The sequence below is a fragment of the Garra rufa genome, chromosome 20 (genome assembly GCF_049309525.1).
Source record: "Garra rufa chromosome 20, GarRuf1.0, whole genome shotgun sequence".
In the NCBI taxonomy this organism is placed as follows: domain Eukaryota; kingdom Metazoa; phylum Chordata; class Actinopteri; order Cypriniformes; family Cyprinidae; genus Garra; species Garra rufa.
In genome coordinates this window covers 38,054,979-38,072,212 of record NC_133380.1, presented here as the reverse complement: position 1 = coordinate 38,072,212, position 17,234 = coordinate 38,054,979, and the positions used below count along the sequence as shown (strand labels likewise).

The 17,234-nt window shown below is 36.4% G+C and overlaps 1 protein-coding gene across 2 annotated transcripts in view; it reads right to left on the bottom strand.

Moving 5' to 3' along the window:
- Positions 1-776: 776 nt before the first annotated feature.
- pank4 (pantothenate kinase 4 (inactive)) overlaps positions 777-17,234 on the bottom strand; it is a 32,319-nt gene continuing 15,861 nt past the window's right edge. For both annotated transcript variants that reach the window (XM_073825917.1, XM_073825918.1), the window contains exons 10-19: positions 12,301-12,456; positions 10,466-10,578; positions 10,174-10,261; positions 9,630-9,781; positions 9,495-9,550; positions 8,971-9,020; positions 5,926-6,030; positions 5,711-5,811; positions 2,875-2,943; positions 777-2,763 (exon numbers count right to left, since the gene is read on the bottom strand). In XM_073825917.1, the coding sequence (XP_073682018.1) occupies positions 2,535-2,763; positions 2,875-2,943; positions 5,711-5,811; positions 5,926-6,030; positions 8,971-9,020; positions 9,495-9,550; positions 9,630-9,781; positions 10,174-10,261; positions 10,466-10,578; positions 12,301-12,456 (1,119 nt within the window). In that variant the 3' untranslated portion in view covers positions 777-2,534. The remainder of the gene's footprint in view (positions 2,764-2,874; positions 2,944-5,710; positions 5,812-5,925; positions 6,031-8,970; positions 9,021-9,494; positions 9,551-9,629; positions 9,782-10,173; positions 10,262-10,465; positions 10,579-12,300; positions 12,457-17,234) is intronic.

Sequence of the window (17,234 nt, the reverse complement as noted above, 5' to 3'; positions counted from 1 at the left end):
TGAGTAATGATTTTTTCCACAATGATGCCTCTTGTGCATCGTCTTATTATCTTCTGGGAGACATCTGTGTCATTTCTAATAAATAAAAAGACTTGCTGGTTAAAAGTAACTTTAAGTCAGAATTTGCTAGGGGTATAATTGATTTTGGGCTTGATAATGCAAATAATGATCTAAAAACAGCCAAATAAAAATGAAGAATGTGCTGTTGAAACACAAAGTCCTCTGAGGAGGACCCTGTCCCTGCGGCTTTGCATTATTAATACTAAAAAGCTACTCAAAAGACTGCAACTGCATCTCAGTAAAGATGCTCTTCCAGGGGGACAAAAAAAGTCAATGTTCCACTGTACTCATTTACAGGGCTTACCAAGTTAAATACCTATTACTTGTCATGATGCTGTCCAGGTGAAAAAAAATTCAGATTTTGCTGGTTAGCTTGATACAACAAGCCCCTATCGGTAGATGTTGTAATTACACCATATGGACACATTTTTTTGGCTTCTGATGAGATAAATGCTTTGCTAGTAACATATAAATCAAGTATACTTCAGTATAGTTTAGATGTTTCTCCAGTGCTTTTCCGCAATCACCTGCCATGATGACACACACACACTTTTTCCTCACAGAATATCAGTGCCTCACATTGGAGTAGAAATACCTCTCATTATGCTGATTATATTATTTCTTTAATGTTGATTATTACAAGCTGTGTTATAGTCCTTGGTCATTTTTCAAAAGTTATACAAATGTTCAAATAAAAGACAACTGAGCAGAGTGAAGACAGTGTAAAATATATTTGACATAGAATTATATATGATTGTCAAGTGAGCATATTTTTGTCTAAAATCTCGAGAATCCATCAGGATATCCAAATAAACAGTACATTGTATGTACAAGTTTGTTATATTTACACTTGATTTTACAAAATTTCACAAAAAAAAAGTTAATGCATTAGCAAAGTAAGTTTGGCCAAATGATAAATGAGGTCTGTACGATATTCTCTAATCTGAGAAAGATGTTTGTTTTATCAATGTCTGCGATGAGCATGTTTTAAAGCTACCACCCAAATGAATGACTTCTGAAGATGAAATATTCCAGACCATCAGTGCAAATTATGTTGTACACACTGCAAATACTGAAAATACCTAGTATGCACATTTTGTTTTTCTGGGCCACACATACACATGTACTTAATACATAAATACGCAAGATACATGGACAGAACCAACGAATCAATCATAACGGAGAAAAACAAACAAACAAAAACAACATCCATGTGCTGCTTACTCTATAACAGAGCTCTGAAATACTGTGCTTTAACGTTTAGTGCCCACAAACGAATGGTTGTTTTATACGTTACCTTAAACATGAATGGCTTTTTCTCTTTCACACATACACCAACGTCTGTTTCTCTATCAAACAAAAAAAGAGCCGTGATAGTGAGGCAATGCTATGCTGCAGAACCCTGAAATGGATTTTAGATTACAAAGATTTCCACAGATGGTAAAAAGTGAGAGCTGCATCAGACTTGAGGACAAATGCATTACATTAAAATGGTGCAATATCTGAAGCAGGCACTGAGCACTCTGTTCCTTCTCATCAAAAAAAAAAAAAAGGTCTATCACATTACCATCCGTCTTTATAGAGAAAAGATATTGGACCAATTATAATACAATACTGACATCTAGTGTTAATGGACGAACAACCCATCTAAAAATGTATTTTGTTTTATAATTTAGAGCTTTTCCCAATAGTTCCACTACTTTTGTAATCACATCCAATTTTTTCCAGAGGCCAAGTATTCCATTTTGAGCAAGAAGCTTTTGTTATTCACTTTGGTTGGGTCACCAATGCTAATGTATTAAAAGAACACAAAATCATTGTCACTACAAAATGTTGTCATGGGAACAGAGGTGCTAGTCATTAAAAGACAATGCCAGCTTGGTGAGAAAGGATTCAATATGGCAATTGCAGAGAGTGAAATTAGAAACATACCAGTTTGCTCATCAAAAAAATGGAAATACACAAAACATGCTCATTTATATAGACTTTTAAATGAGACTGCCAACGTTTTCAATGTTTCAAAATAAAGACCCAAATTTAATGAAGAGGTTTACACATTTAAATATATTGGTAAATCCAGCAGAAAAAGGTGTAAGACCTCATTATTAGGGCTAATTCAAAGCAAAACGGTTCATAAGAGTTGTATTTTTCATCCTGAATCCAACAGAGTATCCATCAGAGACAGAATCTGGTCTGAGAACAATAAAATTCAATCTCTTCAAAAGAAAAAGCCCCTACAGCTGTCATCCAATTGTTATGAGGGAGGCTATGGCAGACGTGCACGCTCAATTTCAGAGTAGGCACACACGACTGCCCCCTTATTATTGATTTTGATTTTAAAAAAAGAAGCAGAAGCAAAGGAAAACCCAAATACAATCATTATGTCAATTTCAGGAAAAAGCACGGATGACCCTTGGTAGTGCTATTTCCTTTTAGAGCTAGCCATTTTACCTCTAAAAACATTTTACATTTTTCTAATGTTCCCCCAGGGCTTTAGAAGGGACCTCGTATTTGAAGACTACACTGAAGATCTTGCCTCCGAGGCGCTCAGCCAGCCAGGAGTTCTTTATGACGGCTAGTTTAAGGCTCTCACAGCTGAGCATGGCGTAGTAGTTTGTGTGGATGGCCCGACCCATTCCTTCAATTATCACCAGATCTGTGCCACGTTCCCTGACGACTGTGGCCAGGACTTTGTCCAGGCGACTGAAGAACGAAGAACAAAGAAACCTTTTAAGCAGAGGAAACTCAAATAGCATTGGTTTTCTTTTTCACCCCAATACATGAAAATACCAATATAAAGAGAAAACATTATACCTCAGGTCTAAACAAGGAGAACTAGAACCATTCTGTACCAAAGCAAGTCTGTCCTCTTTGAGTGCAGAGCTGAAAAGGGGAAAACACAAACGCTTAATAACAGAAATGATGTTAAATAGCTAAAAATGGATAAGATTTTTATTTTTAATAAATGCTGTTGTTTTTAACTTTTTTTCCCCATCAAAAAAATCCTGAAAAATGTTTCAGTTTCCAAAAAGTATACTTAGCTGCACAAGTGTTTCCAACATTGATAATCAATCAGTATATTAGAAAGATTTATGACGGATCATGTGACATTAGCTGCGTTTCCATTACCCTTTAAATTGCAAATTGAAAATAGGCCTAATGGAAACAAGTCAATTGCGCAAAAACTCCCTTATATCAAAAAACGTTTTTTTTATGCTCGCATGAAGTGGTTTTTCAGGCAACTCGAATGAGGAATATTTGTGACCCTGGACCACAAAACCAGTCTTAAGTCGCTGGGGTATATTTGTAGCAATAGCCAAAAATACATTGTATGGGTCAAAATTATTGATTTTTCTTTTATGCCAAAAATCATTAGGAAATTAAGTAAAGATCATGTTCCATTAAGATTTTTTGTAAAATTCCTACTATAAATATATCAAAATGTAATTTTTGATTAGTAATATGCATTGTTAAGAACTTAATTTGGACAACTTTACAGGTGATTTTCTCAGTATTTTGATTTTTTTGCACCCTCAGATTCCAGATTTTCAAATAGATGTATCTCGGCCAAATATTGTCCTATCCTAACAAACCATACATCAATAGAAAGCTTGTTTATTGAGCTTTCATATGATGTATACATCTCAGTTTTGTAAAATTTAACCTTATGACTGGTTTTGTGGTCCAGGGTCACATTTCGCAAAACAGCAATGGAAACTGTTTTTTTTTTTTCACATTAACAGGTCACATTTGATCAAATATAGCCAAAATCCCACAAAAAAATCCATCCTTTGCCATGACTTATCGCGAGAGGAAAAAATTATGCTTCAGTCGCATAATAACGCCGTCATTTCGCAATACTTTTTAATTTACATTTGAACAAGCACCACAGTTTTGCGCAAATCTAAAATTATAAATTAAATTATATTTTAAAACATTCAAATAGAAACAACATTTTAATTTGTAATAATATTTAATATTTATTAATATATATTATGTTTTTTTCTGCATTTTTGATCAAATAAATGCACGTATCTCACAAAAGTGAGTACACCCCTCGCATTTCAGCAACCATTTTAGTATATCTTCCCAAGGGACAATACTATAGAAATGAAACTTGGATATATATTTTAGAGTAGTCAATGTGCAGCTTGTATAGCAGTATAGATTTACTGTCCTCTAAAAATAACTCAACGTACAGTCATTATTGTCAAAATAGCTGGCAACAAAAGTGAGAACACCCTAAGTGATAACAGCAGTATGTTGTTCAACCATACAAAGCCACATGTCCTATTCATCATGTTTATGTTTTTGTCTGCTTGACAGGACCATACAAACTTGTGTATCTTGTATTAGAGCAGTTAAAATTAGGTGCTTTGAGTACAATTATCTCATACTGACCACTGGATGTTCAACATGGCATCTCATGGCAAAGAACTCTCTGAGGATTTGAGAATTAGAATTGTTGCTCTCCACAAAGATGGCCAAGGCTATTAGAGGTTCAGTAACACCCTGAAACCGAGTTACACTACAGTGGTCAGAGTCATGCAGAGGTTTTTCAAGATGGGTTCCATTCGGAACAGGCCTTGCAAGGCTTGATTAACGAAGTTGAGCACTCGTTCTGTGCATCAGGTGCAGAACCTGACTTTAAAAAACAGATGCATGAGTGCCGCCAGCATTGCTTTAAAGGTTGCAGAAGTAGAAGGTCAGCTTGTCAGTGCTCAGTGCATAGGCGTCATCTGAGAAGGAAGCCTCATCTGAAGCTGGCTCACAAGAAAGCCTGCAAACAGTTTACTGAAGACAACCTGTCCAAGAGCATGAATTACTGGAACCATGTCCTGTGGTCTGATCAGACTATAAGATAAACTTGTTTGGCTCAGATGGTGTCCAGCATGTGTGGCGATGCCCTGGTGAGAAGTAGCACGAAAATTGTGTGTTGCCTACAGTCAAGCATGGTGGTGGTAGCATCATGGTCTGGGGCTGCATGAGTGCTGCTGGTACTGGGGAGCTGCAGTTCATTGAGGGAAACATGGATTCCATTATGTACTGTACATTCTGAAGCAGAACATGATGCCTTCCCTCCAGAAACTAGGCCGAACGGCAGTTTTCCAACATGATAATGATCCCAAACACACCACCAAGATGACAACTGCCTTGCTGAGGAAGCTGAAGGTGAAGATCTCCAGACCTGAACCCTATTAAACACCTGTGGGGCATCCTCAAGTGTAAGGTGGAGAAGCACTATGTGTCTAACATCCAGCAGCTCTATGAGGAGTGGAAGAGGATCCCAGCAACAACCTGTGCAGCTCTGGTCAGTTCCATGCCCAGGATGATTAAGTCATTGCCAGATAACAATGGTGCTAAAACATAATATTGACACTTTTGACAAGTTCACTTAGGGTGTACCTCACTTTTGTTGCCAGCTATTTTGACAATAATAGCTGTATGTTGAGTAATGTTTATTGGAATTGAAAAGAGTTACAAACAGTTCTGTTGTCACTGTCAAAGATTACTGTAATATACTGGGGTTCAACTCCACATTCTTTCAAATTCATTGCATTCTTTCTACTGATGTGCACAAAGACTGCAGTTCTAGTCAAGTGACTAAAGTGATTTTATTTCACCCCTTGTAAAAAGGAAGTGCTCTCACTGAATGACAGGGTCCATGGCAGCTATTCTCTCCGTTAGGATCTGCAGCTCACTGTTAGTGACATCATTGAGGGCAGGGCCTGAGTTACTGGCAAGCACAACCTAAAAACATGTTTGCATGTTTAACTACAACTTAAAGAACACACTGAAAAGACTAATTACAGTTAATTAAGGAGTAATTGCATTTTTAATATTTATGTATTGTTGTTGACTTACCTCTGTGCCTCTGATGAGAAGTTCTCTAATGAAAGGGAAAACCCCGAGAATAATGTCTATTCCACTATTATCTACGAAAAATAATGCACATTTATGAGGAGGACCCTGTAAAAGAAAGCCAGCAGGTACGGTGTTCAATCAAGATCAGGAAACCTTCATCGTTTTTTGTAACATGCTTTCAGACAAAATATTAAATTTACACTATGTGCAATGTCCTGAAACAGATTAAAAAAAAAAAATAAAATGTTCTTTGTAATGGATAAAAACCAGCCTGGGTAATTGTTAGATGCAAAATGTGCCTTTAAATTCCAGGCCAGCTGCTGTTACTGCATCCTAACCACTTTTCAACAAGCAATTTGTTTTCCAATATATTGCACAAATAATGACAGCCAATATAAACATAACACAGACTTAACAAATATATGACCCACGAATTGGCCTTTTTACTAATAATGTATTAGTAAATATCCTTATTTAATCCCATTTTATTAACCAATGTCTTTGCTGACGACTTTCAGTGATCCAATTCATCCATATTAATAAGCAAAAATTACGCAAGATAATCTAACATTTGATTTTCCTTTTTTTACTGCTGAAGAGTTGACATTTTTTCTTCTGCGGTCTACCGTACAGACATGAATTAACTTTTCTCTAAGCCTGAGGCTTTTGGTGTGAAAAGGCTTTTACATTTGCCAAAAATAGAACTTTTTATATTAAAAACAAACAAGCAAGCCCTGCCCAGATTTTAAAAGTAACGTAACGCAATACTTTCTATAAAAAGTAACAAAGTAACGTAATTAGTTACTTTTTTAGGAAGTAACTCAATATTGTAATGCATTACTTTTAAAAGTAACTTTCCACAACACTGGTTATTACTACTACAACGACTAAACATATTTACAATGTCTCTATTAAATGCATTTTCCCTCAGTTTTACGTACTAATTATAGCCATTCAACATTACAGAAAGCCTTTGTTTTAGTTTAAGTGATTTTAAAACAATCTTCACATAAACTAATTGTATATGCATAAACTATACATCTTTATTCAAGCTACAAAAGTTAATCAGCGACTAGAGCAGAATTAGACTAAAACTCTCTTTTTCTTTTGTTCTTTTATTTACAACATTGACGGACTTTAGCAGTGTTCACTTTTAAATCACCGCTGTCTCTTTAAAACCTGATGCACATGACATGGATCTGACACATATTAGTTTTTCTCTGACTCTTTACAGTCATTTAAGACTTTATAACTCATTTAAGATTAACTCAATTAAGCATTTTGACATAATCGTGTGTTTTCGTCCACTTGTGCGCTGTCTGGAGTGGCTCAGTGTATGCACACATCCAAATGTGCAACCTTTCAAACTACACTTCACTGCACAGTTTAGGCGGCCTAACCCCAGATATGTGTTGCCACATTCTTATTATAAAGAATAAAGAAAGGAAAAGTTAATCTTTCAAAAAGAAGCAATATCTTTTCCTGATAAAAGTTATTACAACCGTGTCTAGAGACACGCTGGCCATCACACTGCTCTGACCTTATCAGTATGTTTGTATTCTATTATTATATTCGCTCTTGTCACTTATGACAAAACAGCTAATCACAATGATCTTGTTTTCTGAAAATATTATTTTATTCGCTTACGTCAGAAACAGCAAATCTCTTTAAAAAACTGGCTACATTGCATTTTTATATTCGTAAAAGTTTTCCCGCTAACTGGCGATTGACACGGTTACATATACTCGCATTTGGCACTTGAAGAGTGTTAATTTTAAGCCCTGCTTATAACTGACAGTATGAGACTTTGTAACCAGCAGTGTTGGGGAAAGTTACTTTAAAAGTAATGCATTACAATATTAAAGAGTTACTCCCCAAAAAAAAGTAACTAATTAAGTTACTTAGTTACTTTTTATGGAAAGCAAGGCATTCTGTTACTTTTGCGTTACTTTTTAAATCTGGGCAGGGCTTGCTTGTTTGTTTTTAAGATAAAAAGTTAAATTTTTGCCAAACGTAAAAGCCTTTTTAGACCAAAAGCCTCAGGCTTAGAGAAAAGTAAATTCAAGTCTGTACAGTAGACCGCAGAAGAAAAAAATGTCAACTCTTCAGCAATAAAAAAAGGAAAACAAATTATTATCTTGAGTGATTTTTGCTTATTAGTGTGGATGGATTGAATCATCGAAGATTGGCAGCAAAGACATCGGTTAATAAAATGGGATTAAATACATACATTAATTATTACAGGTTTGTGTTGAATTTTACTGTTTATATTTATTTTGAGGAATACTGTATCTGTTTTTTTTAGTGAGTGAGATGAATTAATGCATGTTCACAGCTTGTTCAAGAACTAAAGTAACATCTTACTCACAATTTCTCTCAACATGGGGACAGGAGAACTTTTAATCAATAAATGGGGGGGAAAAGTAACTGCCGTTACTTATTTGAAAAAGTAACTCAGATATTTTCTTGTCAATAAAAAAGTAATGCGTTACTTTACTAGTAACTTGGAAAAAGTAATATTATTACGTAACTTGCGTTACTTGTAATGGGTTACCCCCAACACTGGTAACCACTGTGTTGCTATAGATTATGTGTGTCTTAAACAAGCTCAAATTTCATTGGACAGTGTGAAGTAGAGCATTCTAGTTCATAAATTAGTTGAAAACTATGTAGCTAGTGTCTGTTTTTTTGTTTGGTCGTTTTTTAAACCAATGTGAAATGGCTAAAATGGAAAACATTGCATTAATTGTAAATTGTAGTTCTTCTTAATTTACTCTAATTTACATACTGCATATTGATATAGCATTTAGCGTTTGATGAAACTATTATTGTTTGTTAAATGAAGCCCACATGCCACCAACAGGCCTATTATGTGAAGTGTAAGAAGTTTAAGTTACACTCCAGAAATATAATTTCACTACAGTAATTATTTAACTGGAATTAATCCATATATAAATTTAATTTTTTACATTTTTTACAAATTCTCTGCACATCCCTTATCATTTGAGAGGCCTGTTAAAAGTCATTGTCGATTTAAGATCTGACCTTTTGTCTCTCAATCCACTGGTTGTAGGTGTCCACAAGCCATGGCCTCTCTGGGAATAAAAAAAATGTATATAGAGAAACAAAATAATATTATTATTAGTTTGTCTTGAGAAAGCTACTGATCTGCTACTTAAGCTTTTTATTCTTCTTCTTCTTAGACCAAAAACTCAACACAGCTCTTCAGACTGATCCGACTTCAAATTATAAAAATAAAATAATACATTATAAAATAAATTATATAATTATAAAAATCATAAATATCCCATAGGTTGTTTGCAATCACGTGGTTCTGAGAATACACAAAATGCAGCTGGAGGGCAGGAAGTGATTTTTCTCAATAGGAATCACTAGCAGAAACTCAATTGATTACAACGGAACCTTGTGAAAAAAATTGAAAAAACTGAAATTTAAAGATCGGAAACCTAAAGTTTGTCTTGAAAATTTTTTGTAGCTAGTTATTATTATAATTAATAATAATATATTTATTATATAATTTTTTTATAGTTTAAAATAAGTTTACATACCTTGTAATTGTTGTTTTGCTTGTTCAAACCCAAACTCTGGATCTGATTCAAGCACGCTGAAAAACAAGATAAGAATATACTCAATCCATGTGGAAAAAATATATATAATTCTCCAAACATTGTCAGTACACTTACTCTGACACAGCTTTAGCTCCCCAGTCGAAAACATTGCCAGCCAGGAGGCCTTTGACCAAAGTGTACTGTCTCTGTTCCCAGCTCAGCTCCTCGACTGACTTTACCACCTTCTGATAGTATTTGAGGGCCATATCATTCTCCATCTGCTTAATCTGCAGGCAAACAAAAAAAATCAAAACTCGATCAGCCACTAACACTAAATCAGGGATAGGCAACGTTGGTCCTGGAGCGCCGCTGTCCTGAAGATTTTAGCTCCAACCCTAATCAAACACACCTGAGCAAGTTAATCAAGGTCTTCACAATTACTAGGGGCTACAAAAGCAGGTGAAGTTTTTTTTTTAGGGTTGGAAAAACTCTGCAGGACATCAGCACTCCAGGACCGACGTTGCCTATCCCTGCACTAAATCATGGTTTAACCACTGAAAATGCACACGGATGCATAGAGATAGAGACTGAAAAATTTAAAGATTTTAAATAAGAGATTGTGGGGAATTGATGTAATTTGAAGCACCACAGGCAAGGTGAAAGATGATTCAATGTAAACCTTAGAGTAGGGGTCAGGAAAGTTGAACTCGTTTAAACAGTGTTCTCTTGTGTCTAAAAGACTTCTGACGGTGAGGGATCCATAAGCACTAGAGATGAGAGGAAAGGCAAGCTACATTAGAAGAGAGAAACACTCATCCAGCAACACTCAAGCACACACACACTACAAAGACTGTAACTCATAACATTTCTACTAAGATCTTGGCGAATATTAAGCTACAAATATATCAGTCCAAGCTAAAGAATGAACCCTTGATGAACCGTGGCAGAGGCTGAAGGATCATGGTCCTTACAAAGGCTGGTGCCGAAGTGTCTGGAGTTTATGGCGGTATTTCTGACGAAACTTCTCTGCCCTTTCTGCAGCCTCTGGTTGGTCCTTCTGGCTAGCTATGGCTCGCTTCACCACCTGTTAAAAAAAAAAATTACAAATTAATTTATGAACATTGTTATTATGGTCTATTTTGTAATAACTTTCAACATTTTGGAAAATTCATAATATTATTCATAATTATTTGTCAATTAGTTACCAGTCCATAATTTTAATGGTGAGTTTATTTGAACAGTGAAAGACAACAAAACAATCCGGAAAAACCCATTTCAAAAAAGTTATAAATTGATTTGCATTTTAATGAGTGAAATAAGTATTTGACCCCTTCACAAAACATGGCTTAGTACTTGGTGGCAAAACCCTTGTTGGCAATCACAGAGGTCAGATGTTTTTGTAGTTGGTCACCCGGTTTGCACACATCTCGGAAGGGATTTTGTCTCCTGCACTCCTCTTTGCAGATCCTCTCCAAGTCATTAAGGTTTTGAGGCCAAATCGAACCTTCAGCTTCCTCCACAGATTTTCTATGGAATTTAAGGTCTGGAGACTGGCTAGGCCACTCCAGGACCTTTATGTGCTTCTTCAGCCACTCCTTTGTTGCCTTAGCCGTGTGTTTTGGGTCATTGTCATGCTGGAATACTCATCCACGACCCATTTTCAATGCCCTGGCTGAAGGAAGAAGATTCTCACCCAAGAATTGACGGTACACAGCCCCGTCTATCCTCCCCTTTGATGCGGTGCAGTTGTCCTGTCCCCTTAGCAGAAAAACACACCCAAAGCATCATGGTTCCAGCTCCAAGTTTGGTGGTGGGGATGGCGTTCTTGGGGTCATAGGCAGCATTCCTCGATCCTCCAAAAACGGCAAGTTGAGTCGAGCCAAAGAGCTCGATTTTGGTCTCATCTGACCTCAACACTTTCACCCAGGTCTCTTCTAAATCATTCAGATGTTCACTGGTAAACTTCAGACAGCCTGTACATGTGCTTTCTTGAGCAAGGGGGACATAGCAGGTGCTACAGGATATCAGTCCTTCATGGTGTAGTGTGTTACCAATTGTTTTCTTGGGGACTATGGTCCCAGCTGCTGTGAGATCTTTGACAAGATCCTCCCGTGTAGTTCTGGGCTGATTCCTCACCGTTCTCATGATCATTGAAACTCCACGAGGTGAGATCTTGCATGGAGCCCCAGACCAAGGGAGATTGACAGTTGTTTTGTGTTTCTTCCATTTGCGAATAATCACGCCAACTGTTGTCACCTTCTCACCAAGCTGCTTGGTGATGGTCTTGTAGCCCATTCCAGCCTTGTGTAGGTCTACAATCTTGTCCCTGACATCCTTGGACAGCTCTTTGATCTTGGCCATGGTGGAAAGTTTGGAATCTGATTGATTGCTTCTGTGGACAGGTGTCTTTTATACAGGTAACAAACTGAGATTAGGAACAGTCCCTTGAAGAGAGTGCTCCTAATCTCATCTTGTTACCTGTATAAAAGACACCTGTAGCCAGAAATCACGCTGATTGATAAGGGATCAAATACTTATTTCACTCATTAAAATGCAAATCAATTTACAACTTTTTTGAAATGTGTTTTTATAGATTTTTTTGTTGTTGTTATTTTGTATCTCACTGTTAAAATAAACCCGTGGTTCAGAGTTGGCACGGTAACAACACCCATAATGTACTTTAACCATTTTTACCCCTTTTTTTTATATTTCCTTAATCACCTGAAATGTCCGCTAACGAATACGCTAGAATATTTATTATATAATTAATAATCAAATTAAAAGTCAAAGTCTCAAAATTCCTCACTCCGTCCAATGCCTCCTCGAAGCAGTAGAGCCAGTACTCTCTTGCCAAAGCATCCTCAGTCAGGTCCACTGTGTCTGGAATATAAGAGGTTGGGTCCTGCAGCAGGGGGAGGTTCACTAGCTGCCTCTCCAAACGGTCCATCTCCAACATGTCAAACTGGAGACAATGAATAAACAGGAGTAAGTACCCACAATGCACTGAATGGCAATTTGTGCAATCAACTGCATAGGAAAGACAACACATCCTTGGCAGATATTTTGGTGAAACTAAAAAGAGGTTTTAAACAAAACAGGCAAACACATCAAACTAAGGATTCACTAATGATATAATATAAATATTAATTCTTTCATATAGAGTACTGGAGTGATGACAAAGTTTTGTAGGCCAACCCAGAAGTTAGCATCACCCTGGTTCCCTAGACATTTACATAAATTCATTTTGTACACGCTTTTATCCAAAACTAATAAGGAATACTACAAGCGATTAATCATAAAGAGGCAATAAATACAGGAAGTGCTAGTAATACAATGTCTCCAAAGTTGTTCAGAAAATACAAGCCAGAAAATGTTAAGGCATAGAGGAAGTTAAGCGCTGATGGAAGAAAATAACTAAGTTGTCAGTCTCTTCAATATTGTCAAGTGTTTCAGAGATGGGGATGGGAAGATCAATCCATCAGGAAGGAACAGTGAACAAACTTTTTGGGAAGTGATTTTATTTCTCACTGCAATGGCACAAGGAGGTTTTGTTTACTTACCAAGAACAGACTTGAGTGACAGTAGGAGAGTGCAGAACCCATGGCTGTTATGTACGCAAGCATCATTGTCTTGAACTTGATGCGAGCTGCAACCAGTAATCATTGCAGAGAGATGAGAGGATGTGACATGGGCTCATTGAAGAGCAGTCATGTTGCCGTGTTTGGACTCATATGTAGAGGTTTGATCATACATGTTGGAAGTCCAGCTAGAAGAGCATTACAATAGTCAAGCCTAGAAATGACAAGGGCATGGACGAGAAGTTGTTCAACATGCTCAGTAAGAAAGAGCCTGATCTTCCTGATGTTGTGCAGTGCCAACCTTCAGGACCAAGATTTCTGAGTGAGCTTGATGGGATTATTGTTGATGAACCTATTTAATCTGGACGGTGAAATTATGGTGTACAGTCAGAGTGGCAGGGATTTGCCAGGTTGAGCTGAAAGTGACGTTCTTCATCTATGCCGAGATGTCCACCAGGCAGTCTGAGATTTGTGCAGACATAGTAGTGCTAAAATAGCGCAGAGCAATGTTACAAGAAACCATATGCCTGTACCGTGGTAAGAATTGGGTAGGAGAGGGAAGAGAGGATGACACAACAGAGGAAAGGTGGGAGGGCGTAGGTTTAATCTGAATGCAACTGTCAGGGGGTTGGTGGCACACAAGAAATATGTTGAAATTAAAAGTAAGAAAGAAACTATCAGAAATGTGCAGAGGTTTCACCAGAATATTTTCTATGATACAGCTGCATGTGTAAATGAGGTTCAGCTGGTTGCCTGATTTTTGAGTTCCTGTGGTGGTAAGCCATTGACGATTAAATGAGGCTATGGGAAAGTGGATTTCTGTAGTCTTAGGCTTCTCCGGGTGGATGTAAAATCAGCAAAGACTACAAGTGGGCTGCTGTCTTTAGGGAATGAGGACAGCAGCACATCCAGATCCTCTAAAAAAAAGGTGCCTAATTGACCTAAGGGGCGATAAATTACTACAGTATGGAGTTACAGTAACACATTTAAAAAATTATTATCGTACAGAAAAGGGTAAGCCGAGTATCTCCAACTTTTACAAACTACGGAATCACTACACTTAAATGTTGTTCAACCAATTTTTTTTTTACTTCGTAGCAAATAAAAACAAATCACTAATATGACACAAAACACGTTTTGTTTATTAATTCAAGATTCTGGTTATGTGAAACATACCTCAAACAAATGAGAATAAACTCTTTTAATTAATGGAAAATCATTTTCCATGTCAAGTACAGGAAAAAAATGATGGAATAATTCAATGTTGAGGAAAGAATTATGGAATCCTCAACCAAAAAACACAATTAGTACTTTGTTGTGTCTCTTCTGGCATTTATGATGACCTGAATTCTTTATGGCATGGACTTCACTAATGAAAAACAATTCTTTATCAAGCTGGTTCCAACTTTCTTGAAAAGCGGTTGACAAATCAGCTTTGCAAGATGGAGCTCTGTCATGGACCAATTTCAATTGGATTGAGATCTGGACTGTGTGCTGGTCATGTCATTGAGTTGATGTGCCTTTCCTGAAGAAAAGCTTTAACACTCTTTGCTCTGTGGCAAGGTCTATTGTCATACTAACATCATCATCAAACTTCTTTTCTATTGATGAAATGACAGAAGTGTCCAAAGTTTCAGTGTAAATTTGTGAATTGACTGTTGAGGTAAGGTTTGCCATTTCCCCTCATCTTTTACCTGACATGCAACCTCATATTATAAATGAGTTGGCAAATTTGATTGTTTTCTTCAGGCAGTCATTCACTAGAACGGCACAAGACAAAAGATCCAGCATCATCTCCTTGTCCATTACAGATTTGTGATTCATCACTGAATATCACTTTCATCCAATCATCCACTCTCCATGACTTCTCTTTAGCCACTCTAATCTTGTCTTCTTTTGTTTATGTTAACGTTGGTTTTCATTTGGCCTTTCTATATGTAAATCTCATTTCATTCCGCTGATTTCTTACAGTTATGTCATACACATCGACTCCTGTTTCCACCCATTTGTTCTTCATTTGTTTCATTGAGCATTTTCTATTTTCAAGGCAAATTGCTTTAAATTTTCTATCTTGATGCTTTGACGTCTTCCTTGATCTGCCTGTATGTTTTCGTTTTATAATCTTTCCATTTTGTTTTTTACTTAAACCAAATTTTAGAAACAACTTATCCAACGTCTTTTGCTACACTCCATGATAGATTAACATCTTGAAGGAGTTTTATAATCCTTCCCATCATTTGAACTGACAGCTTTCCTTACAATTAGCCAAGTTCAACAGCTCGTTAAGGTCTGAAAGTACTCTTTTAACTGCTGACTAATTAGCATTTTAGATACGTTTAGATATTTGTTTCAGAAATACAAATTACAAGCTAATTCCATAACTTTTTCCTCAACATTGAATAATTCCATTTTTTTTTCTCTACTTGACATGGAAAATAATTTTGCATTAATTCAACTATTTTAATTTCATTTGTTTGAGGTATGTCTCACATAACCAGTGTGTTGAATAATTAAACTAAAATTGTTTTGTGTCATATCTGTGACTGGTTTATTTGTTATAAATTTTAAAAATTGGGTGAGTAACTTCTAAGTGTAGTGATTCCTTAATTTTTGCCAGGGGTTGTAGACGGGGGTGTGAGAGAAAGAGTTGTTAAAGAGAGCAGAGGGGTTGAATACAGGTCTCAGTTAAGCCCAAGAAGTGACTAAGTAGACACTAGGATTTAATTGTAGAAATTCATTGCAGAAAATAATCTTGATCTTGAGCTTGTGTTAACCACAGACCTTAATTCACACATTTAAACAAACATCCATTCAAAAAACCCTTTGATACCATGAAACCAGATGTCCTAAAATGCTAACTCGTTTCTGGGTTTTGTCCTACAAAAAAAGTCATCTCTGCAGCACTCTATTTACTAGCCAAACCAACCATTATTTGTGGCTACAGGTGAAATTCACAACAGTATCCAGCTGTAGAACTACAGAGCTGCTATCTTAAAAGGTTAATTTGACAGCGTCTTAATATGGCGCTAATGTGTGAGACACTGAAAGAAAACTGTGACAAGCAATGCAATAGTCAAAGACTTCTGTTTAGCACATGGTTGCATTGGAAAACAAATAAAAAGCAGCACAGTGGAACACAAAAACGTGTGTAAATGCACCCTAGCGGTGCAATCAAAATGCCTCCTTTATGACAAATTTCCCACAGCAGCAACTGATGTACAAGACACAAGAGTTCTCATCTGCAACTAGGTAAGTTGCACAGTTTACACTCATGAAAACCAAGTGCATCACACTGAATATCCATGGCAACACCAAAATACATTCATACTGATGAAAAAAAAAATAACCTTCTAAAACTGCTAGCATTTTTTGAAAGCAAAGAACATGCAGAGAAAACCACACGAAAAGCCTAGATGGAAATGTACTTACTGGAAACTGAGGGGAAAATATTAGGGAAGAGATAGAGAAGATGGACGTATGGATGAATGGATGGAGAAGAGGAAAAGAAAAGAAAAAAAGGAAAGAGATGAAATAAGAACAATACGGAGAACACAAAATAGGTTATGAAAGATAAGTAGGCCAAATTCATAAATAGAGCAGGGATGCACCAAATGTTTGGCAACCAAAATTATTTTGGCTGAAAATCGCAAAAAATAAGTGAAAAGGCAGAATAAATTATACCAAACATTGACTTGACATGATCAAATAGAGGCACGCACTAACGCAGCAAACAAGTCGGCAGTGTGGAAGCATTTAAAACTGTCCATAAAAGACTGACAGCGAGAGACTGTCTGTATGATGACTGAGAACATTATGTTGTCTAATACAAGCTCTTTTTGCAGGTTTCCGCCAAAAGAAATGTCAACCTCCATAAATGTTAGCATTGTAATTTTACTGTAGTTCTGCAAAATAAAATAAAAAAGTAACAATAACAATCATTTCAACAGCTCTATTAATACATTTATTATAACATTCTCCTTTGCACAGCAAGGCTGCATTTATTTATACATTAAAAACACATGACTGATTCAAGAAGGGGGTCTCAAAAATGACCAAAGAATATTATTTTACTAACTTATTCATTTTAAGTTAAATTGTGCTCTGTTTGTAGGCTTCGTCTACTAGAATGTTAAAAATGTAAATATTTTAAATTGTTGTTTTG